A 23,163-nucleotide genomic window follows, 5' to 3' on the forward strand; every position below is an offset into this window, starting at 1 on the left:
GAGACACAAACTTTGTGACGTCACTTTAAGTTCATCAGTAACCGAAAATTTATTTAAATTATTTTATTCGCTGTACATTTAAATAACAAGTTTTTAAAACGATAATCGTTTTTATTCGTTTAATTTTCTTTCCTAAGCAGTTTTGTGTTATAAAATTACTAATATTTATATCGTCAAAAATATTTTGATAAAATATTAATAATACTACTTAGATTTCATCAACTCTCAATAGCCCTTACACCCTGGCGGGTGCTGCCTCTGCGTGCGTCCCATGACACGGGTAAGGGCAGCATCCGCTCGGTGTACCCCTTACATTTCATTAAAGTGTCAAAAGGGCCTCTACGTGTTGGCTTCGGCTCCGCGCACGCCTCCCAAAGGTCCGGAACACCATTGTTCCGTGATGGGAAAGACATACTACTTACTTAATTCGATTTGGCGATTTCGTAGAAAAAATGTGACGTCACACTAGGGGGGAGGGGATTGCCAAATGTGACCAAGTGTGACAAGGAGGGGGGAGGGGTCAAAAAACCTAAAAATTCGTGTGACGTAATTAATGGATGACCCCTTAGTAGGTATATAACGTTATGGTTAGGTAAAATGTAAAAAAATTCGACATACCTGTTGATATTGGTGGGAAACTATAATTGGCTTTCTGTTATCTATATACATAACTATTGTACAATTGATAGCTGTTGGTTCTCCGAATAATAAATAAATAAATATTATTGTGGTAATTACCAACCTAGGGAGGGTAGTAAATTAGCACCATATGTACTTACTGTAAAATAATTTTCGGGTCTGAAAATAAATGTGAAAAAATTAAGAAAATATATTTGCTGATGCTAGTAAACTACGCAAATAAATAAAAGCTAATATAGCTGGTGAAACAACTTTGTCAGTAGAAAAAGGAGCGAAATTCAAATTTTCTATGAGACACCTTAGCTGCGCCTACATTTTATTAAATTTGCCGCTTTTATCTGGCGGAAATGCTTGACTGACTACAAGTAAAAATACGTGTTTTTTTTTCTATTTAAATTGTGATTCGGCACGATTTGAGATTATTATGACAGATCGAACCCTCGTTCGCAAAAATGCAACCGCGTGTAGGCAAACGTGTGCATTATGCAGGTCAGTGGGTCACGTTACGTCAGCGCAAACTCATTGCTGCATAACATTATATGTAATTGTCGGGTAACCTTGAGATGATCGATAGGTTATCTTAAAGAGCGTTTTATAAGTCGCTATGCGTGAAAAAAATGCTGGCGCTTACGTGTTGATAGACCCATTGCGTATTGTAGGTATAGTTCAGTAATTATAGATTTTGACCTGTGAATAATCAGTTCTTGGATTTTTTCGTAGGTCCCTCGGGGGGGTCACTGGGAGTGTAAATTCAAAAAGTTGACTGAATCAGGCTCCTGTGTATATTCGAAAAATGGTTTTTCTTGAATAACTCGGCCATTTTTGATTATAGGTACAGTAAAACCGTGAGGACAAAAATTTTAGGAAATTTGATTCTCTACAAGTTTGGTCCTCACAATTTTTCTTCTAGGATCGATATTTTGGAAATTAAATCTGGAAAAAAGCGACAAATTCAAAATAATTTCATCATCTCGTTTATTTTCAACTTTACGGCATAAATAAAGAGGACTAAAAATTTTGATTTGATAATGCTGATGGCAACTGTCAAAGGTCATAGTCAGGTCGTAGTCAACTGTCATAAGTAGATCGCGTCATCATAGATTGCTCCTTTTACTAGTTTTGTTCTATGAGATTTGGCTTAAAGGGACATGGACAAAATTCCATAAAAAAAATTGTCAAATTTGAATTTGCAAACTATGCTGGCGGCATTTGTTAAATACTTCGACCGGCCAACCCCATTAGGTTAGGTTAGGTTAGATCCTAACCATTAGGTTAGGTTAACCTAATGGTTAGGATCTATCCTTTCACGGGCCACTATCGCTATTACGAGTATTGCTTATTAGACAAGTAGGTACCTACTTCTATCGGAAATTACTTCCATCCGTAGGTAATTTCAAGGTCAGTCATTAAATAAAAAGCATAGTAAATGTATACATTTAATGCATTACATACATTATTTATCATACATAATTTATGGTATGTACATTTGTTTTACGACATTCGCATGAAGAATGGCAACATACGGCTGTTGTCGCCATGAGGAACATTATGCCACATTTACATAAGTTAAGACAATTTTAGTACAGTCAACTGTAAAAAATATGGGTGCACAAATCATCTCAAAAATATCTACGAGTATGTCCCATAGCTCTTACGTCAGCGAACTATGGGACATATTTTTGAATAAGTTGGCTACACCCCTATTTTTACAGTTGACTGTACATCGGGTAACGGTACCCATAATGTAAATTTCATTCGATACCGAGATGTGACGTACGCGTTTGCGTTAAGTGTCTTTTTGTATGGGATTTTGAGTTTCCGAAACGTCCCGTTTGGCGATGACATACAATGAAAATAACAATTCCTACTTCTAGCCTTATGAAACTGCACAACGGGACTTAATCGCGTATTTAAGTTTTAAGATTTACCTCCGACATTTCGAGGACGGCGTTGTCCCCGTGGTCTCGGAGAAGACGGGCTCAAGTTGACATCAACATCTTCTAGCCGCGCGAGTTTTTCGAACTGAAACTTAAAACTTAAATACGCGATTAAGTCCCGTTGTGCAGTTTCATAATGTTAAATAATCGTGAAAGTTTAAATCAGTGTCCTACTTCTAGCCGTCGTACAGTTGAATATAAGTACCAGTGCATCGCGCAGTAATAAAGAAATAGAGATCATTATAACACTTCATACAAACATTTTATGTAGGTCTGTATTCATATTATATCATGATTTTATCGATGATATTACAATTTTATTTAATAACCTATCTATAAACAGTAAACACTTGTGTGTAGAGTTGTACTTTAAGTACACGATTTGATCAAAAATTAAAAGGTGCACATGGGTGGCCAGAGGGTATCCATGTTATAGTCTAACTAAACATTACAATATTCTTCTTCCTGGCGTTATCCCGGCATTTTGCCACGGCTCATGGGAGCCTGGGGTCCGCTTGACAACTAATCCCATGATTTGACGTAGGCACTAGTTTTTACGAAAGCGACTGCCATCTGACCTTCCAACCCAGAGGGGAAACTAGGCCTTATTGGGATTAGTCCGGTTTCCTCACGATGTTTTCCTTCACCGAAAAGCGACTGGCAAATATCAAATGATATTTCGTACATAAGTTCCGAAAAACTCATTGGTACGAGCCGGGGTTTGAACCCGCGACCTCCGGATTGAAAGTCGCACGCTCTTACCGCTAGGCCACCAGTGCTTCTTATTAACTAAACATGAACACATAAACATTACAATGCCTATAGTTTAGATTCGATTAGCCATTTTACTACACTGCTGCTGTATATCTTTCGATACCTCTAATTTAGAGAGGTATGAGCGGCCGTGCCCGCCTTTCGGCTGCGATGGCTGTGGTGGGTCACTCCCCACCGCGTGGGGAGGTCAATGGTCGTCATTTAGGGGACGACAGTGCTGCTGGTGTTGGCCAGCTCTTCGCTACCGATCGTTTACCCAACCCCACGACCCCTAGCCCGGTGATACCGTTTGAGCGGGGCCATTTTACTACACTGCTGCTGCTGCATATCATTCGATACCTCTCTATTAATAGAGAGGTATGAGTGGCCGTGCCCGCCTTTCGGCTGCGACGGCTGTGGCGGGTCGCTCCCCACCGCGTGGGGAGGTCAGTCGTCATCGTTTTGGGGATGACAGTGCTGCTGGTGTAGGCCAGCTTTTTCGCCACCGATCGTTTATCCAACCCCGCGACCCCTTGCCCGGTGATACCGTTTGAGCGGGGCCGGGCATCGGGGACGCAGGGAAGGCGACCGGCAGCTTAGGCTGGCGTGATTTACTACACTTCCTTGCCTTTTTAAATGTCATGTCGGCTGTACACACTCGTCGAGAGCCTCTCGCCGAGAGTTTCGGCACCGCTCCGATCCAATCGGAGAAGCGCGAGACGAAACGAGTAACGGCGGGGCTAGAAGAGAGCAGCATATGTACATACTCGTTCTCGGCCTGGCTCGGGGTCTCCCGACGAGTGTATACAGCCCGCATCAAGAGTTGATAAGTTTCTTATCAAAAATTTCATTTTTGTACTGTTTTTTTCACATTTTGTTCACATTCACAATTTTAACAAACCTGGACACAATTAGGCTGCGTTACATAGTTTTGTCACAGAGTTTCTATGACCACCTCCTGTGTCCATCATCAGATCAGCTCGATGGTACCATAATATTGGATTGTCACCCAACTTACATATGTATTTGAAGTTTCAGCTTTATCGAATAATAGAAAGTTGGTCTAATTTAGCTTGCAAGATTTGACCCGAACATACATACAAACATAAATAAAAGCTTGTAAAATTCGGCAAAATATGTTCACTGTTCCTCTGGCCAACCATGTACCAATAGGCACCATGGGATACAAAATAAATTATACTAAATATTAAATACAACAATATAAAATTTATGTAAATTAACTTAACAAATATATATACTACACGAAAAGACTAGCAAAGGCATACATTTGTCAGCTTGGCAGTTTTTATATCTACTTTTAAGTAGAAATTGTATTCAGTTAACATTTCATATCCATCTAAGCCCAATGTGGCTAAGACCCACATCCAAATGTGGCCTATCAGATGAGATAGAACTCTTGCCATGCAATGGGGACTTGGGGAGACACACCTGACTTCGGGCAAACTCGGCTCCGTTCGGCTCAGCATTGCTCCGAGCAATTATTAATTAGGTTGGCAAACACTTGACGTTCTTTTGCGTGCACTAATCACTTGAATTTTGTCAACCCGAAATAGCTGAAAGGGATAGTACCATATATTAGAAAGCGACAGCATGATTCGACCCTGAATCGCTGTCAAACTTCGGTTTTGTTGGAAGTGTCCTTTCTGTACAGTAGTACTATTATTTATTCTGAGCTCTTGTACACAATAGTTTACTTACAGGAGGTCGGTAGGAGCGAAACGAAGCTCTTCCTTTCTGACTGACGTTACAAATACGAGAGTTTCTTGCCCTAGCTATGTCGATCTTCTTAACCAAACTTATATGACGGTCTTCTCCACATTAACTCTTTTCCAGGCCGCACCAATCTACAAGGTTTTCCCGAAAAATCCAAATATATTCCAATTAATCCATCTTTGATGATTCATTTGAAGATAACTCAAATTTTCCGAACGTGCAATCTAATTTGAATCTTAAATCGGAATGCTAAACTTGAAATTCTAGTGGCGCGTATGTGGTCGATAAATCGTACTATCCCTGGAAAAGGGTTAACAATGCATTATAAAAGCTCGGTTTTCGAGCCTCGATTTCAGGTCTTGGACCATTTTACAGCCGAGCTGACGTACAACACATCAAAAATAATGAACTGGAAAGTTCTAGCTATCCTCATCCGATTTCCGTGACACTCGAATCTGGTTCAGTTTGTATTCTCTGTTGGAAACGTTGCTTCATTCTGCAGCGGTGATGGATTCTCCAGAACCTGGAATGGAATGAAGGTGGAATCAAAAAGAATCATCATCATCAGCCCGTTGCAGTCCACTGCTGGACATAGGCTTCTCCAAGGTACGCCACGTAGCCCGGTCTGCCGCTTTCAAACCGTGGCCGTGTGGTGTCCGGTAGAGTAGAATAGCAGAATCCATTACACATTCGGGTGTAATTCGGGGCACAAGGCGACTAATGTTAAAAGCAGAAGATCTGAAGCTTCCGAAGATCAGAGAATGGGCAGAGCCGTTTCTGGTTACTTCATCCACTGCGATTGCCAACCCGTTTGCCCAGCGTGGAGATTAGGGCATTACCTTTCAATGCGTACACCATAAAGGATCGACTGATTATAATTCGCCAAAGAAGAGTTTTGACCTAAGGGTGTCAAGTTACGACGACTCCCTACCCCATTTGACCTTATTATGTTCTGTTTTAGTTTTAATTTTCTATTTTAGGTTTTCCCGGGTACCCTGAAAACTGAAAAAAAAACTGAAAAATAGGTGCTGAGTGATATCTTTTCTTGTTATCTATCTTTGAGCTATAAGTATTTCGGGGATCTTGAAAACGGCTCTAGGTAACGATTTTGATGAAATTTGCTACATATTCGGGATCGAAAAATCGATCTAGCTAGGTCTTATCTCTGGGAAAACGCACATTTTTTTAGTTTTTATATGTTTCCATTGTTTCCCGAGCAAAGCTCGGTCTCCCAGATATTTATGTATAATGTTTTACACTAAATAAATATTTTATATTCTAACTATAGTCGACACCGACCTATTTGAGGTGAGGCTGATGGTAGGAAGGGCGCAGGCACCACGGTTGACCGCAGGCGGGCAGAACTTAACTCGTTGCTCTGTACCCATAGCTCCAACTGGAAATAAGAAACAGGCTCTTTTATACTGTATCCCATGGGATATAACCAAGAAAATCAAAGTTCGCAAGTTACGGGCATCTTTCTCTGTTATTCTTATAACGCCTTCATTGGAGTAAAAGAGAAAGATCCTCGCAATTTGCGAATTTTGGTTCCCAATCTGAGGCAATCTTCCCAACAATGCAATTGGACCAGAAGCTCCGCTATCGGCGCGGCGGCCGTGTCTATCACGCGTTGTCGGCACACAGCGACCGCGTGCACGAAGCGACTCTTGCACCATGAAGACGTTGATGTTATCCCAGTAGATTAGAATAAGAGAGAGAATAATAAATAAATTAATAAGTTTACCTCCGGTGGCATCTTCCCAAGCTGCGGCTTGCAAGACCCCGCACAATGCAACTGGACCAGAAGCTCCGCTATCGGCGCGGCGGCCGTGTCTATCACGCGTTCTCGGCACACGGCGACCGCGTGCACGATGGTATTGTCATCCCAGTAGATTAGAATAAGAGAGAGAATAATAAATAAACAAATAACTTTACCTCCGGTGGCATCTTTCCAAGCTGCGGCTAGCAAGTCCCCGCACAATGCACCTGGACCAGAGGCTCCGCTATCGGCGCGGCGGCCGTGTCTATCACGCGTTGTCGGCACGCGGCGACCGCGTGCACGAAGCGACTCTCGCACCATGAAGACGGTGATGGTATCCCAGTAGATTAGAACAAAAGAGAGAGAATAATAAATAAACAAATAAGTTTACCTCCGGTGGCATCTTCCCCAGCTGCGGCTTGCATGTCCCCGCACAATGCAACTGGACCAATAGCTCCGCTATCGGCGCGGCGGCCGTGTCTATCACACGTTGTCGGCACACAGCGACCGCGTGCACGAAGCGACTCTTATACCATGAAGACGGTGATGTTATCCCAGTAGATTAGTAGAAGAGCGAGAACAATAATTAAAAAAAATAAGTTTACCTCCGGTGGCATCTTCCCCAGCTGCGGCTTGCATGTCCCCGCACAATGCAGCTGGACCAGAAGCTCCGCTATCGGCGCGGCGGCCGTGTCTATCACACGCTGTCGGCACACGGCGACCGCGTGCACGAAGCGACCGGGGCCGACAAACTCATGCTCCATGAACACGGTCTTGTTGTCCCAGTAGATTACCTGGAACATTACGTTGATGGTTTGTTAATAAGGTTTTCAGGAGAATCGGGATTTGGTGGAAAATCTGATGGCCATCTTCAAATCATCTGGAAATTCGCCTCTTGGCCGCTTAATTCCAGCTTTCCAGCACTGCGAAGTATATAAAACTTCGTCCCATGATATCGTAACAGTGGGACTTGTATTGATTGAATACTATATTGAATACATGACATACCTACAGTGCTGAAGACGTGGACACTCACTTAAAGGGCTGTGCATAAAATATAAATAAAAATAAATAAAAAATAAATATTTTAGGACATTCTTACACAGATTGACTAAGTCCCACAGTAAGCTCAAGAAGGCTTGTGTTGTGGGTACTCAGACAATAAAATAAATAAATATTATAAATAACGCAGAGAAATTTTAAGAGAGAGAGAGAGTATGTCTTTTTGTACAATAAAGAGTTTACTATTACTAGAACCATGGTCACCATGGAGCACACCACTTAGCAACAAACTTAAAATTAAATAAAAAATGTCAAGACTATTTTCTAATTTCCTTGAACATTCTCATTTCTGAAAGGTTATCTGTGAACTTACTCTAGACGTAATTGTGAATTTAGTGAACGGCTTCAGATATCTCCTATAGCGAATAGTACAAGCCGCCTGCACAACGGCCCCACCAGCCGCTTTAATGTTGGAATACAGTCCAGTCCTTTCGTAGAAGTCTGCGCGCGCGAAGTCTAGCTCGCGAAGGTAGCGCGCGTTGTTCATGTGGTAGAGGAGAGTGTCGACGTCGGAGAGGAGGACCCAGGCTGGAAAGAGATGGTATGTTTTTAAATTTCGAAAGAAAAATGCCTAAGTATGCGTAAGTGAAAACAAAGTTTGAAGTGATCGATAGATTCTCTGGGATTGATCAAGATAAGTAGGTGACAGCTTTGAACGATACACGGTTAGTTTCAGAGACTTATATTGACCGGGATATGAACCGTGATTACCTTTTGTATTTTCAAGCTCCCGATATTTCGACGCAGTTACATGCATCTTGTTCACGGGTAACTGATGATAGCGGGTGGGTGTCAGTTCTCCTCTATATACACGATGGGCCAACGCCGGCCTCTCCAAGGGACGCATTTATGCGTTAGAGGGAGCAAGTGATATTACTATCTCATTCTACCGCATGGCTGCGTCCCTTGGAGTGGCCGGCGTTGGCCCATCGTGTAGAGGAGCCATCAAAGTTCTGTAGACCGCGATCGGTCTACCCTCATTCGTAAACAAATATCGGGAGCTCGAAAATAATACAAAAGTTAATCATGGTTCATATCCCGGTCAATTGTAAAGTAATGATGGGTAAGCATAGTTGACGTAGTCGACTGTCATGTCGGCGGTGCCGTGTAGCACCAAGGCACCTTACGCTGAGATGCCATAAGGTCGTTTCTCAAAAAGTTGGCACCGCCAGGTTAACGTTAACGTTTTTCAAAAATTTTGCATTTTCGCATTTTTTTTTATTGGGATCGTTAAAAGGCAACTTTAACTATTAGAAAATGTGGAAGGGAAGCAATTCCTTCAATTAGTTTAGGAGATATAGGCGTTTGAAATTCAGGTTAATGATATCAAGGACAGGTGAAAGATATTTTGTCTCCAGGTTATCGATAGTAGAAGCAGGTTATCGAGAAATAAGTACAAATTCCAATGAAAATATTGACAGGTTATCGAGAGGCGTCATTAACCTGTGTCCGTTGCCGTTAACCTGGTTTCTTGTCATCGTTCACCTGTAATGAGTGTCATCCACCTGTCCACCACATCATTTTCAATGCCTTCTAAAAATAATCGAAAAATGTGTCATCTTCTGTAAAAAGGGACCTTATTGTCCACCACGATGATTAAAATTTTGGATTCTGACCCACCTCACCTTCGATTCGATTCCCAATTTAACAACAAGTTTCTGTGAATAAGTAAACATTCAATCTTACTGTCTATTCACCCTGGCAGTACCTAGTGGAACTCAGGTTTGGTGCAACATAGGCACATGCAGTTTTGGTCATCCAACTCGTCTTGGTGAGCACTTGGGAGAGCAGAACTCAAGATAGAGCTGATGCTGGACCATCGCAGTACCTAGTGGAACTCAGGTTTGATGCAACATAGACACACGCTGTTTTGGTCATTCGACACGTCTTCATGAGGACTTGGGAGGGCAGTACCCAAGATAGAGCTGATGCTGAACCCTCGCAGTACCTAGTAGAACTCAGGTTTGGTGCAAAATAGACACACGCTGTTTTGGTCATTCGACACGTCTTGATGAGGACTTGGGAGGGCAGTACCCAAGATACAGCTGATGCTGAACCCTCGCAGCACCTAGTGGAACTCAGGTTTGGTGCAACATAGACACACGCTGTTTTGGTCATTCGACACGTTTTGATGAGGACTTGGGAGGGCAGTACCCAAGATCGAGCTGATGCTGAACCCTCGCAGCACCTAGTGGAACTCAGGTTTGGTGCAACATAGACACACGCTGTTTTGGTCATCCAACACGTCTTGATGAGCACTTGGAAGAGCAGTACCCAAGATAGAGCTGATGCTGAACCCTCGCAGTAACTAGTGGAACTCAGGTTTGGTGCAACATAGACACACGCTGTTTTGGTCATTCGACACGTTTTGATGAGGACTTAATTGGGAGGGCAGTACCCAAGATCGAGCTGATGCTGAACCCTCGCAGCACCTAGTGGAACTCAGGTTTGGTGCAACATAGACACACGCTATTTTGGTCATCCAACACGTCTTGATGAGCACTTGGAAGAGCAGTACCCAAGATAGAGCTGATGCTGAACCCTCGCAGTAACTAGTGGAACTCAGGTTTGGTGCAACATAGACACACGCTGTTTTGGTCATTCGACACGTTTTGATGAGGACTTGGGAGGGCAGTACCCAAGATAGAGCTGATGCTGAACCCTCGCAGCACCTAGTGGAACTCAGGTTTGGTGCAACATAGACACATGCTGTTTTGGTCATCCAACACGTCTTGATGAGCACTTGGAAGAGCAGTACCCAAGATAGAGCTGATGCTGAACCCTCGCAGCACCTAGTGGAACTCAGGTTTGGTGCAACATAGACACACACTGTTTTGGTCATCCAACACGTCTTGATGAGCACTTGAGAGAGCAGTACCCCAGATAGAGCTGATGCTGAACCCTCGCAGTACCTAGTGGAACTCAGTTTTGGTGCAACATAGACACACGCTGTTCTGGTCATTCGACACGTCTTGATGAGGACTTGGGAGGGCAGTACCCAAGATACAGCTGATGCTGAACCCTCGCAGTACCTAGTGGAACTCAGGTTTGGTGCAACATAGACACACGCTGTTTTGGTCATCCAACACGTCTTGATGAACACTTGGAAAAGTGGTTACTAAGATAGAGCTGATGCTGAACCCTCGCAGTACCTAGTGGAACTCAGGTTTGGTGCAACATAGACACACGCTGTTTTGGTCATTCGACACGTCTTGATGAGCACTTGGGAAAGCAGTACCCAAGATAGAGTTGATGCTGAACCCTCGCAGTACCTACTGGAACTCAGGTTTGATGCAACATAGACACATGCTGTTTTGGTCATTCGACACGTCTTGATGAGCACTTGGGAGCGCAGTACCCAAGATAGAGCTGATGTTGAACCCTCGCAGTATCTAGTGGAACTCAGGTTTGGTGCAAGGTCAGGTCAGGTTAGGTCCGGGTTCAGGTTCAGATAAGAGCCGGGATCCAGGTCCAGGTCCGACTCCGGGTTTGAGTCTAGGTCCGGGTCCGAGTCACAGTCCGGGTCCGAGTCCGGGCCCGAGTCTGGGTCCGGGTCCCAGCCCCAGTCCCAATCCAAGTCAAAATCTAAATCGCCAAACGTGTACTATGCATCGTTGAAGAGTTCTGTTCTAATCATCATCAGCAGTTCCACTTCATCAAATGCGACAGTTTTTAATGAAAATGCTTGATTTTCTGATGTAAATCCAAAAGTCACTATACGCATGCCTTTAAGGTTTGAGGAGTTCCCTCGATTCCTCATGGATCCCATCATCAGAACTCGAGATTGACAAAAATGCAGCTTATAAACTTATCTTGCTTAACAAACATAACGAAGAGGACAAATCGCCAAACGTGAACTATGCATCGTTGAAGAGTTCCGTTCTGATCTTCATCAGCAGTTCCACTTCATCCAATGTCACTTTTGTGAATGTATATGCTTGATTTGTAAATAAAAACACAAAAATCACTATATGTATGCCTTTAAGATTTGAGGAGTTCCCTCGATTCCTCATGGATCCCATCATCAGAACTCGAGATTGACAAAAATGCAGCTTATAAACCTATCTTGCTTAACAAACATAACGAAGAGGACAAATCGCCAAACGTGAACTATGCGTCGTTGAAGAGTTTCGTTCTGATCTTCATCAGCAGTTCCACTTCATCCAATGTCACTTTTGTGAATGTATATGCTTGATTTGTAAATAAAAACACAAAAATCACTATATGTATGCCTTTAAGATTTGAGGAGTTCCCTCGATTCTTCATAGATCCCATCATCAGAACTGGGTTTTGACAAGAACGGGACTAATCTGCATATACTTATACTTTTTACAAAACATTTTAATATATGTCTAAAACTAAAAACCCTCATAAGGTACCTTTTCCCGTGGGACGTCACAAATCTAGTTTGAGTATATGTAACGTGGATTTTAAATAATTATCGATCACCTGTCATATGGCAGGTGAAGGACGCTTCGTTCACCTGCCATTGCATCATTCACCTGACTTTTTTGGACAGGTTAACGAGACTTAAGACAAAAGTACAAAAATTTCAATAATATGCAGCTTTAACAGACAGGATAGTTTTTATTCCTAAATTAACACACAAAAGCGATATAACCGCTATATAATTATATAGTTACGAGTATTAGTTGTGGTATCAGTGACATTAACCTGCCGCAAAATCTCATCCACCTGGCAGTTTTAGCCAGGTGGACGATATGCAGGTGATGGGGAAAATGGCAGTTATATCGCGAATACACAAAATGTATTAGCTTGATGAACTCCATACTTAGGCATATAAAACTAAACTATTGTTTACGTTACATATCTTGATAGTAATGCGATAGGTTACATAATTAGCAAGATATCGACTCCAGGATAAAGAGTACTTACCCATTACAAACTCCAATTTCCGATACTTTGTCGTTTGTGTTTTATTTGCGAAGCACAATAACCACGTCTTCGTCCTACCAGGTGATAGCTGATGAGTGACGGCTTCAGCTCGTGCGGAGTGAGACGGGAAAGGTGCGGTGGGGGTTATACAATCGTCGTGAATGTGACGCGCCAGGTGACTGTTAAGAATTGCCTTGGACAAACTTTGAAGCCGAATAACTTAAAATATAAGTATAATATTGTTATGCGATAGTAATACTTTAAAACTTAAGGATATATGTTAATAAAATACGGTAATGCCGTTAAATTAAGTTAATATTTTGTGTGGTTTTCATAGCTCGGAACATCAGTACCTCGCGTTGGGACACGGCAGGTTAACGGATAAACGTAGTTACAATATTTTTTTTTGTAATCAATATTTATTAAATTTTTTTCAAAGTATTAGGCCTCTGTGTAAAAAGTCTCTCTAAATATGTATTAATTTTTTATATATAAAAATAGTACATAACGAAAAAAAAGTTCTAACATAAACCTATTTACAGGTGGCGGTGCCAACTTTTTGAGAAACGACCATAAGGCGTCGTACTGCACGCCTTCTTGTGGAAGTAGGCTGTGAACAGCATGCGCGCGAAATACGCAACGCCGATGATGCCGTACAGCACCAACTCGACAAACGCTGGGATGCCATAAAAGGCATCATACTTACAGCCGACCTCCGTAGTTTCCAACAGGCACGCCTTCTTGCGGAAGTACCTAGCACGCGTGACTGTAAACAGCATGCGCGCAAAATACGCAACGTCTATGGTGCCGTATAGCACCAGCGCGCCCGCCGCCACCGCCGCGCCCCACGCCGGGATGCATAGCGGCCACATTCTCTGGAAATTCAATAAAGAAGTGATATAGTTATTTGTACAACAAGAGATCAAAGTTTGAAAAAAACTAAACAAATATTCATATGCCTTACGCAATTTGCGAAAAGTAGCAAACCAGTCGACTGTTTTAATCTCTTATCACGCTCACGTTACATCAACTTTGAGATACGGGGTTATATTTTGGGGTAACTGTACTGATAGAGAACTAGTGTTCAGAGCTCAAAAAAAGTGCTTACGATCAGTATGCGGTTTACATTTCATAGAATCATGTAAACCCTACTTTATTAAGCTAAATATTCTCACGCTTCCCTGTCTTTATATATATGAAGTCGTATTATATGTTAAGTATAACCCTCACCAATTCTCCTATTTCAATAGTTGTCGCCAACAACATAGAATACAATCTAGATCATGTAAAACAGCGTTACTAGCAAAAAGCTTTTTTGGAATGGCACCAAAAATTTATAATAAGCTACCAACACAGATTTTAAAAATTAATGATTTAAATAAATTTAAAAAAAGCTTGTATGATTTCCTAATAACTAAAGCATACTATTCTATTCAAGATTATTTGTCAGACTCAGGAAACTTTATTACCTTTTAATTTGTATCTGTTATATATATATGTTTTAAGATTTAGTTTATAACTGCATGCTACATGTGCTATTTGTGTGCCATGCGGCGAAACATAGTGTTACTATATTATACATGTAAGACCTACTGTTGTACATACCTATGTTTAACAAATAAATAATTTGGAATTGGAATTGATATTTCTTCGAGTGCTTATTTTGAGTCCCGTGCAAGCGAAAGATTCTATAATAGATTCAAGAGCGTAGCGAGTGAATCTAATTTAGAATCTTGAGCGTAGTAAGGGATTCAAAGGCGCACGAGATGTAAATAACTTTGATCTCGTGTAGTACACAAATTTTTTCACCGTAAGCAGTGAGAACATACCTAGAGGGACAGAGATAATAGAACCCAAGTATATCGAACTTGTATTAGACCCCGCATGTTGAAATGACATTTGACTATAAAGGTCACTTGAATGACATTTTGTCTCACTCAGTGAGCAAAATGCGATTTTGCTCACTCATTTTGTCTCACTCAGTGAGCAAAATCGCATTTTGCTCACTGTTTTTAAGAAGCAAAGTACCCTTGTTCGAGCTGCTGAGGTGAAAAATAAATGAATAAATATTGTAGGTCATTATACCACAAATTGACTAAATAGAATCCAACTTGTGATAGTTCAGAAACCGCTAGGTGAGCTAAGCTGCTATAAGCTCCATATATATTTATTGTAACGTACAGGGACCTACATCCTGGCAAAAAAGAGTATTATAACACGTAGTGTCGTCCCGTTCTCTTATATAAATTGATTTGAAAGGGACGACACTATAGACTTGCCACTTATTAATTTCTACTGTTTTTTGCCAGGCTGTAGAATTTCCTCTATGATGGTAACGTATTTATTTACGACAAGATTGCACAGGAGTTTATACAACTAAGAGGAAATTCCAAAATGTGAAAACCCCAATACTATCAGGCAATATGAGCAAGGTGCTAGCAAATGATATCAAACTGAGATGAAATTGATTTAGATTTGTAGGTTCGCATCGGAATTCTTGGACTAATTTTCAAAGATCTTCAAAATAATTCATATAATATTGGTAATCATAAGTGGATTTGTCTTGAAAACCAGCTGGAAATATCATTCGCCTGTTACATAATATACCTAGCATGAAAAACAAAACAAAATTACTAAAAAGAAAACGAGAGAAACCGTACTTGAGGAAGCCACACCAACAGTAATTGCCCATTGATCAGTTTCATACATCTGTTTATATAACAATAAAGCATTACTATTTACTGCAGCTATTAGAGATGACATAGACAATATAAACGTGCATGCACACATATAATAAAATGACCTGTAATTAGTATTTTTGGCTTAGTGCGTGTAAATCCGCAATACGAATACGAACACGAACGAAAACCAGGAGCAAAAAGTCAATCTCTCATCTTAGTAAGCCCCTATATTCGTAATGTCGTAAAAAATCTTAAAGCAGATAATTTAAATACCATTAATATTATTAGTAATTATTAGCGCGACCAAAACATTATGTTTTTTAATGAGGCGCCTGCAGAATAATAATAGCAAAGTTAAAGTTCGCATGATAGGTTATGTTGCGACCAGCCCAGCATGGTACCTATTCCATCTGTACAATATTTTCGTCCAATGTGTATTTGCGTTGCACATTGGACAAATAAATTGGACAGGTGGAATACGGAATACCACCCTAAGTGGGAAGTTTGTCTATCTGACCTGACTAGAGTTTTCCACTCATAATCTACTCGAATGTTAGGTGGAAGAGATCCCTTATAGGGATTAGTTCGCCTTTGTAGTTCCATAACTGTAATTTCGTTAGAGTTACTGCTCTTATGCTAAGCGTGGCAGTACTACTACTATTACTACTAAAGTGTTTTCGTAATTATATTTGGGCATATATTTGGCCACTAGGAATCCTTTAAACTACTCTAGAGTCTCTAGACCGAGTTTAGAGCAATTATTTCATGCAACCGATGATGCCGAAAATGCGGGGGTGCGCGGGACGAGGTGAGCGAAGTCCCGTGCCGTGATTGGTCCGTTCAAAGACACGGACGTCACACCACACAAAGACACTTTCGACTCGAACATGGAGTAAAATTACCGTATGCGTGGCAGAGGGGGTAGCGCGACTATGCTCAGTCTGGAGGATGTTTTGTCTGTGTATTTGGGCCTAGCTATGCTCGCGGTTCTGCTCGCATGTGTGTATTATCCCCTTCACCTTAAAGCAGTGTTTTTCAAACTGTGGGTCGCATAAGCGAAACATTTTGTTCATACTAAGGGAGTCGCGTAATGAAAAAGTTTGAAAAACACTGTCTTAAAGTAAGCCAAATTTCATCAAAATAAGTTAAGTAGCTAAGCGTAAAAAGGTAACACAGACTTACGGAGTTACGTTAGATTTATAATATTATTATGGATTAAAATTCGAATTCAAATATGGTATCCAAAAAAGCCAAAATAATACAGAATTTAAAATTAAAAGGCAAATATTACTTGTTTGTTACATATTATAAGTATTTCGGTACTATTATGCGGGTTTCAGATTCAGATAATCTAGAAAATAGCGGCGCAATTCGGGAAATGAATTAGAGATTCACTAGATAAGAAATAGTAACAAAGATATGTGACGTTCCACGGAAAAAGGTACCATTGCGTCGGCTGAATATTGGAGCGGCGTTAATAATAGCGTAAGCGCCAGCCGCCATAAGGTACCTTTTTCCGTGGAACGTCACATATCTTTACTATTTCATATCTAGTGAATCTCGTCGTCGTCGAATCTAAATCGTTACCTGAATCGCGCCGTAGAGCATGCTGCCGGTCGGTGCATAACCTTCTCTACAATGACGTCACATTATTTACCTTTTATATACCTCCTATATTTTTTTGTCTACTAATATTATTTTAACAGGGAAAGATTATTAAAATAAATGTCTTTAAATGAAGCAAAAATTCATTATTTCTTACACTAACCTCGTAAAATAAATTGATTTTAAAAACTTACCGCAGAACCGGCTCACAAAGAGTACATTGTCATGTAAACTAAATAACACTCTAAAACACGTCTTGCCGATAACGATTCTCTTCAATTGTGATTTATTTCCGTTATTTTGCGTTAGAATAGGTATAAAGTGAGATGTCAACTCAAATATTTTCACGTTTCGCGTTTGACAGGAGGCGGCGCGCGCAATAATCGATATGTCTGGTGTGAAATAAGGGCTTATATACATTAGAAGGTAGGTACTTTAAATAAGAAACTACATATAGACGGTCAAGCAAATCTTGTCAGTAGAAAAAGGCGCCAAATTCAAATTTTCTATGAGACGACCCTTCGCGCCTACATTTTTCAAATTTGCCGCCTTTTTCTACTGTCAAGATCTGCTTGACCAACTATAAAAATGTAATGTAATAAATAAGAGTGTAAATAAATACAAACACTGTAAGAGTGTAAACAATTACGAAACAAGTGTGAAAAGTAGGAAATTCGCAACGAGGGACGATAAGAGCCGTAACACACTACCGCACCGCACCAAGGTCATTGTGGGATGCACCCATAAGTAAGAGGGAGAAAGAGATATCGCTTTCTCCCTTTTACTTATGTGTGCGTCCCACAATGACCTTGGTGCGGTGCGATAGTGTGTTAGCTACTTAAATTGAAACACGACCGAAAGGGAGTGTCTTAAATCGACACGAGTTGCGAATAGGGAATATTACTGCAATGTTCTGCCGCCAGAGTGCAGCACTCGGACTCTAGTAAATTCATAGACTAACTTAAACATACTGTGCCTTAAACTGTAAACGCGAAATTTAGTTATCTGCCTCTTTATCGCTCGAATATGCAATACTGATAGAGAGATCAGTTAACGAAATTTCGATATTCTTGTTTCGCGGTAGGCCATGTGATTGACGTGACGTGTATTGTGTCAATGTGGTTTGTTTACTATGTGCCACAAAGGTGCCATCTACGCAGAGCTTTGCCTAATATTATCTATTACCTTTTCGCACGTGTATTGTACAACTTTTTACAGTACAGTTACCTGCAACAATATGTCACTCTTCGAAGGGCGCAAAATACACGCTCTTATGGCTCTACAAATAACATCGTGTCAGATATTTTTGCGGCCTTCGAAGAGTAATATTTATTGCAGGTCCCGCTCTAGAACGGTAAAGTAGCACCATAATATACTGTAAAGGAATTTTCGTCCTCAAACGCCCCGGCTGTGTGGCGTCCATAGGCTACGGCAACCGCAGACCATCAGCCGGTTTGTATGTTTGTTTGCCACTGATGGCGTTTTTTATACCACGCCGGCGTGCGGCCCGCTTGTTGTTGACGCTAAGCAGACACCGCAGCCTATGAGCGCTGCAATTCTAGTGGAATTACACGCGGGTAGCCGATCATACTCGTACAAGGTTACAAGGAGTAACTTTACCATCGGGAACACAACACTACATAGAGTTAGGCCAAGAAAAGCCTGCACCGATTTTGATAGTCCACGCGCCGCAGTGCAAGTGTTATTTTATACGTCTTCTATGAAATGTTACCTACCTAAACATGGCAGAAACCATGTATCGTTATGATCGGCCACTTTAAATACGCAAAATTACTATAATTATATTACAAACCATTCAAGCCTGCGAAGCATCTGTGAAGTAGGTACAGTCGCCATCAGATATATCGGAGCGCCAAGGTGTTCACAATATCTGAACACGCGCTCGAACGCCTTGACAATAGAGGCGTACCTAACTTGAACCGGTACTCGATAGTTACACCCGTCACGAAACACGAGACGGAACGGAAGTTTCCCCCCCACCCCTCGTCTCTCCCCATCCCACTCTATCACCATGCGACGGACAGGGACGCTCGCACGACACGACGCGATAACGCACGAGCGACCCACGACCCGACTCGACCGCCAGTGACGGCCCGTCTTTTCGACTGTAAACATTTCTAGCGCGTTCATTTTACGTTGAAAAATGCCTAAATTCTACAAGCCGAGAGATTTTAAATACGATGTAGTTGAATTAATTCGTGGTGTAGAATTAAGACCATGCTTATGGGATAAAACACTGGAAAACTATAAGGATAGAATAGAAAGAAGGCACGCTTGGGAGGAAATTTTCGCTTCTTTGGATGATAAATACGAGAGTATGACGCCCGAGGAAAAACGGATTACGGGTAAGCGATTGATTTTGATTCTTATTGCTTTGTGTTTGGGTTCACTTTTGCGCGTGTCTTCAGGTTGATTGTCAATTGAGGTTGGAAGTTCACTGGTAAGCAGTTTTGAGACTTATTGCTTAGACATTGGGTGTGTTTTGAGTTGTTTTTTAGCGTGACGTTATCGTATCGTGTCGTGACGTGTCGGGTCGATATCCGCTCTTTATCTTTAGCGAATGTATTGTATGGATGTAATGTAATAGCCATCGATTGGGTTTATTTTATGAATGAATAATGTGTCGATTAACAAAATCAAATTTAGTACAAGGACATTTTTCACTACACAAATGCTTTTTTCGTGTACATACCTAAATGTAATGAACATTATTTTATTTAATTAATTAATCATTCTTCTACAGCAATTTTATTTTTCGCTAATTATTTTATTTCGTTAATCATGCTTCTATTGCAAAAACAAAGGGTAACCCAAGTAGCATGGAAGTGTCGGCAACATCAATATAGCAGCCAATTAAGAACTTAGAGTGATTTAAGGGACGTATAAGAGTGTCAGAAAAGATTTAAGCTGTATAAAAGGTACTTTACAGACATTATACAGCTCAAGCTGTATAAAATCATTATAAAGGATTCTGCGGAAGCATGGGGTGCTTTATCAGAATATAAAAAATCTACTATAAAACTAAAAGTGTTGTGAGAGACTACAAGCTAATTCTATCGTAAAAGCTGTATACAGGCTGTATTGTAGTAACACTTGGCACTTTTAGCTATACAAAAGTATCTGTCAACTCCGTTTTAAAACATTAAGTGTTGTGAAACACTACAAGCTAATTTTATCGTAAAAGCTGTATACAGGCTGTATTGTAGTATCACTTGGCACTTGTAGCTGTACAAATGTATCTGTCAACCCCGTTTTAAAACTATTTCTTATGGCGTAATCTTACTCTCCTATAAGAATAGTAGTTGTATAACTTCTGTCTGTAAGGGTATTATAAAACCAAATGAATAAATGGCAGCTATAGTACAGCTTTTTTCTGTATTACTGATAGAGTCGCTTATAACAATCTTTTGGCGTAATTTTACACTCGTATAAGTATAGTAGTGTAATGATTTCTGAAAATAAGTGTATTATAAAACTTAAGGAATATATGACAGTTACAGTACAGGTCTTTTATTTGTTATACGGATCTCTAAAGAGAATTATAACTTATGTACGGAGAACCGAAATACAGCCAAACGAATACAAATATTCTATTATAAAGCTGTTTTAATTACAAAAGCTGTAAAAGACACTCCATTTATTACACAGCACAGCTACTAAGATTATAATGCTCTCCAACTATCCTGTAGGCTGTTTAAAAATTGTCGCCATTTTACAATAAAAAAAAACGTATTTGTAAATATAATTAAAGAAATACTTGCAAATATTTAGCAGACTAACGCCGTGTTATAATTACCAGCTAAAATAAATTGTTTAGCCTTAGAATTAATATTTATAAATATTTTTGATACTCTAACCTTAAAAACAAACAGTAACTTTACCGATTTTTGATATTTTCCTTATGGTTTCTCTTTGTTATTTTGTAGGCGCGTAAATATTTTGCCAGAAAAGATACACAGGTTCACAATAAATAATAATCCGCACTTACTAATAATGGTAATATTCCATTCAAGTCCTGTATAATATTTACTTTTACTTTTACCATCCACTATAACACTTTATTGTCGCCATTACTATATTACGAATGATTGATGAACAAGATTAAGACATTTTAGTTTCTTAAATGATTATTATTCTCTTGTAATTCTTTCTTATAACTCATTTAAAACTTATATTCTTATATCGTACTTATAAGAGATTATCTGTAGTGTTAAGGTTTCCTGTTACACCGAAATATAGCTGTAATGCAGCTATTATGCAGCTTATGTATTGCTTATACAGCTACTCTACAGCTCTAATAACGCCAAAGGCTGTATAATTTGGGCCCTTTTTTACTTATAAGGGCTGTATAAGCGCTTATACAGCCTTTGTACAGCCTAATTGTACAGCTTATAGTATACAAATAAACTTTAATACAGCTTATATACAGCTTGCAATGCTACTTGGGAAGTAGGTAGGTATACAACCTAGGTAGTGACGAATAAAGGTCATGATTCTATAGCCTCAAGCCGCCCAATGTACATTAGGATGTACACTCAATTTCGATGGAATGTCAACCTTAATTGAAAACAAAGTAGGTAGCATTTCATTTGTCTCGTAAAAATTTCGAACAAATGAAATTCAACCTAATTGAAAATACATCAAGATTCTCAATCGTTTGGCTTTAATGTTATATGGTGGGCGGCACGAGGATAGAAACAAAGATAGTCGGTTTAAATATTTCATAGGAACCACTTGTTTAAAAAAATGCAAAATTCGGTTAGAAGGACCATATGGTCACGTCTGGTCCTAGTTCTCATTCCTGTACTTTTTTTGACCACAATAAACCGTTTTGGATAACATTATTTATTCACGGATTTGGTATTCGTTTGGTACAGTCGCCATCAGATATATCGGAGCGGCCGAGGTGCTCATAAACATGTGAACACGCACTTTGGCACCTTGACAATAGACGCGTCGTGTTCAGATATTTGTGAGCACCTCGGCTGCTCCGATATATCTGATGACGACTGTACAATTTCATTCCAAGACTAACTTATTTTCCATTTATTTCAGGAGAACACATCTTAAACAAATGGACCAACATACGCGACACCTTCGTTAAATCTCTAAAAGTCAAAATGGGGAAGCCAAAGAAACGATATCTCCTCTACAAAAACTTATCGTTCCTGTTAAAAGTCATCGACATTCCAGAGGAAGAGGTTAACACTAACTTTACACAAGAATCCAGCGACGAATCTAACGAAGTCCCTGTATCTTATCTTAAGCAGGAACAAGAAGAAACCTACACTCCCAGAAAAAGGAAGAAGGTGGATTATAACGAAGAATACGTCGTGCCCACGAAGGAGCCTGAGAAAAGTTATAACGGTATAGATTTCGTTGAAGTTGAAGACAATGAGGCTAGAGTTATGAATGAAGATGAGGCGTTTTTCGCTTCGCTATTGCCTACGGTTGTGAAGTATAGTGAGGATGAGAGACTGGAGTTCAGGATTGAGGTGTTGGGAGTTATGAAGAAGATTAAGGATAAGAGGAATTGGAGCGATTAAGGGCCAGTTGCACCAACCACATTTGACAGACTGATCAACGTCAGCCGGCGCGCCCCGGCACTTTACTATGAAACTTTCCATACATAAAAATTTAGCGAACTCTTTAACGATACGAACAGTTCGGTGCGGGTTATTCCCACTAGTTACCACCAAGTTTTTACCAGTGGTAACTACTGGGAATTTTTTTCCCACCTTTTACCACTGGTAACTACTGGGAATAAAAATTCCCAGTAGTTACCACCAACTCGGGTTAGTGGTAACTACTGGGAATTTTTATTCCCAGTAGTTACCACCAAAACTTTGTTAGTGTTAAATACTAATAAAAACAGTAGGTATGAATAGTATAAATAGAGTTATTTTGAATTACCTAATAAAATCATTTGAAAAATCATCTAAATGGATTATTAAAATTATCCTTTAGTACATATATCATAGTTTTTGTACTAGTACCGGTTAAACTGTTTCTTTTACGGGAGTTTACTAAAACACTAATCGACTTCTAATTATTTATTAAATTACTCTATATATTT

At 40.2% G+C, this 23,163-nt stretch overlaps 2 protein-coding genes across 2 annotated transcripts; one reads left to right on the forward strand and one right to left on the reverse strand.

Annotated features, from left to right (window-relative positions):
• Window positions 1-3,945: 3,945 nt before the first annotated feature.
• On the reverse strand, window positions 3,946-17,405 carry LOC134675534 (protein THEM6). Its single transcript, XM_063533799.1, has 6 exons — window positions 17,261-17,405; window positions 13,487-13,655; window positions 8,198-8,412; window positions 7,428-7,616; window positions 6,363-6,459; window positions 3,946-5,586 (listed from the first exon to the last, which is right to left on the reverse strand). The coding sequence occupies exons 2-6, from the start codon at window positions 13,650-13,652 to the stop codon at window positions 5,555-5,557; spliced, it is 699 nt and encodes a 232-aa protein (XP_063389869.1). The 5' UTR covers window positions 13,653-13,655; window positions 17,261-17,405; the 3' UTR covers window positions 3,946-5,554.
• A 1,800-nt stretch (window positions 17,406-19,205) lies between these two features.
• LOC134675557 (uncharacterized) lies at window positions 19,206-22,734 on the forward strand. The gene is made up of 2 exons (XM_063533835.1): window positions 19,206-19,432; window positions 22,143-22,734. Exons 1-2 carry the CDS (start codon window positions 19,231-19,233, stop codon window positions 22,631-22,633), a joined length of 693 nt encoding a protein of 230 aa, XP_063389905.1. The 5' UTR covers window positions 19,206-19,230; the 3' UTR covers window positions 22,634-22,734.
• Window positions 22,735-23,163: the final 429 nt, after the last annotated feature.

The sequence above is a fragment of the Cydia fagiglandana genome, chromosome 22, assembly GCF_963556715.1.
Source record: "Cydia fagiglandana chromosome 22, ilCydFagi1.1, whole genome shotgun sequence".
In the NCBI taxonomy this organism is placed as follows: Eukaryota; Metazoa; Arthropoda; class Insecta; order Lepidoptera; family Tortricidae; genus Cydia; species Cydia fagiglandana.

Bases quoted from the DNA above. Each gene is read 5' to 3' on its own strand.
- LOC134675534 (XM_063533799.1), bottom strand. From the start codon at position 13,652: ATGTGGCCGCTATGCATCCCGGCGTGGGGCGCGGCGGTGGCGGCGGGC. The intron at 8,413-13,486 runs GTAAGTATGATG...ATCTCTTTCCAG, and splicing joins GGAAACTACGGAGGTCGGCT to CCTGGGTCCTCCTCTCCGAC. The intron at 6,460-7,427 runs GTAAACTTATTT...TCTTATTTCCAG, and splicing joins TGGGGAAGATGCCACCGGAG to TTGGAGCTATGGGTACAGAG.
- LOC134675557 (XM_063533835.1), top strand. From the start codon at position 19,231: ATGCCTAAATTCTACAAGCCGAGAGATTTTAAATACGATGTAGTTGAA. The intron at 19,433-22,142 runs GTAAGCGATTGA...CATTTATTTCAG, and splicing joins CGAGGAAAAACGGATTACGG to GAGAACACATCTTAAACAAA.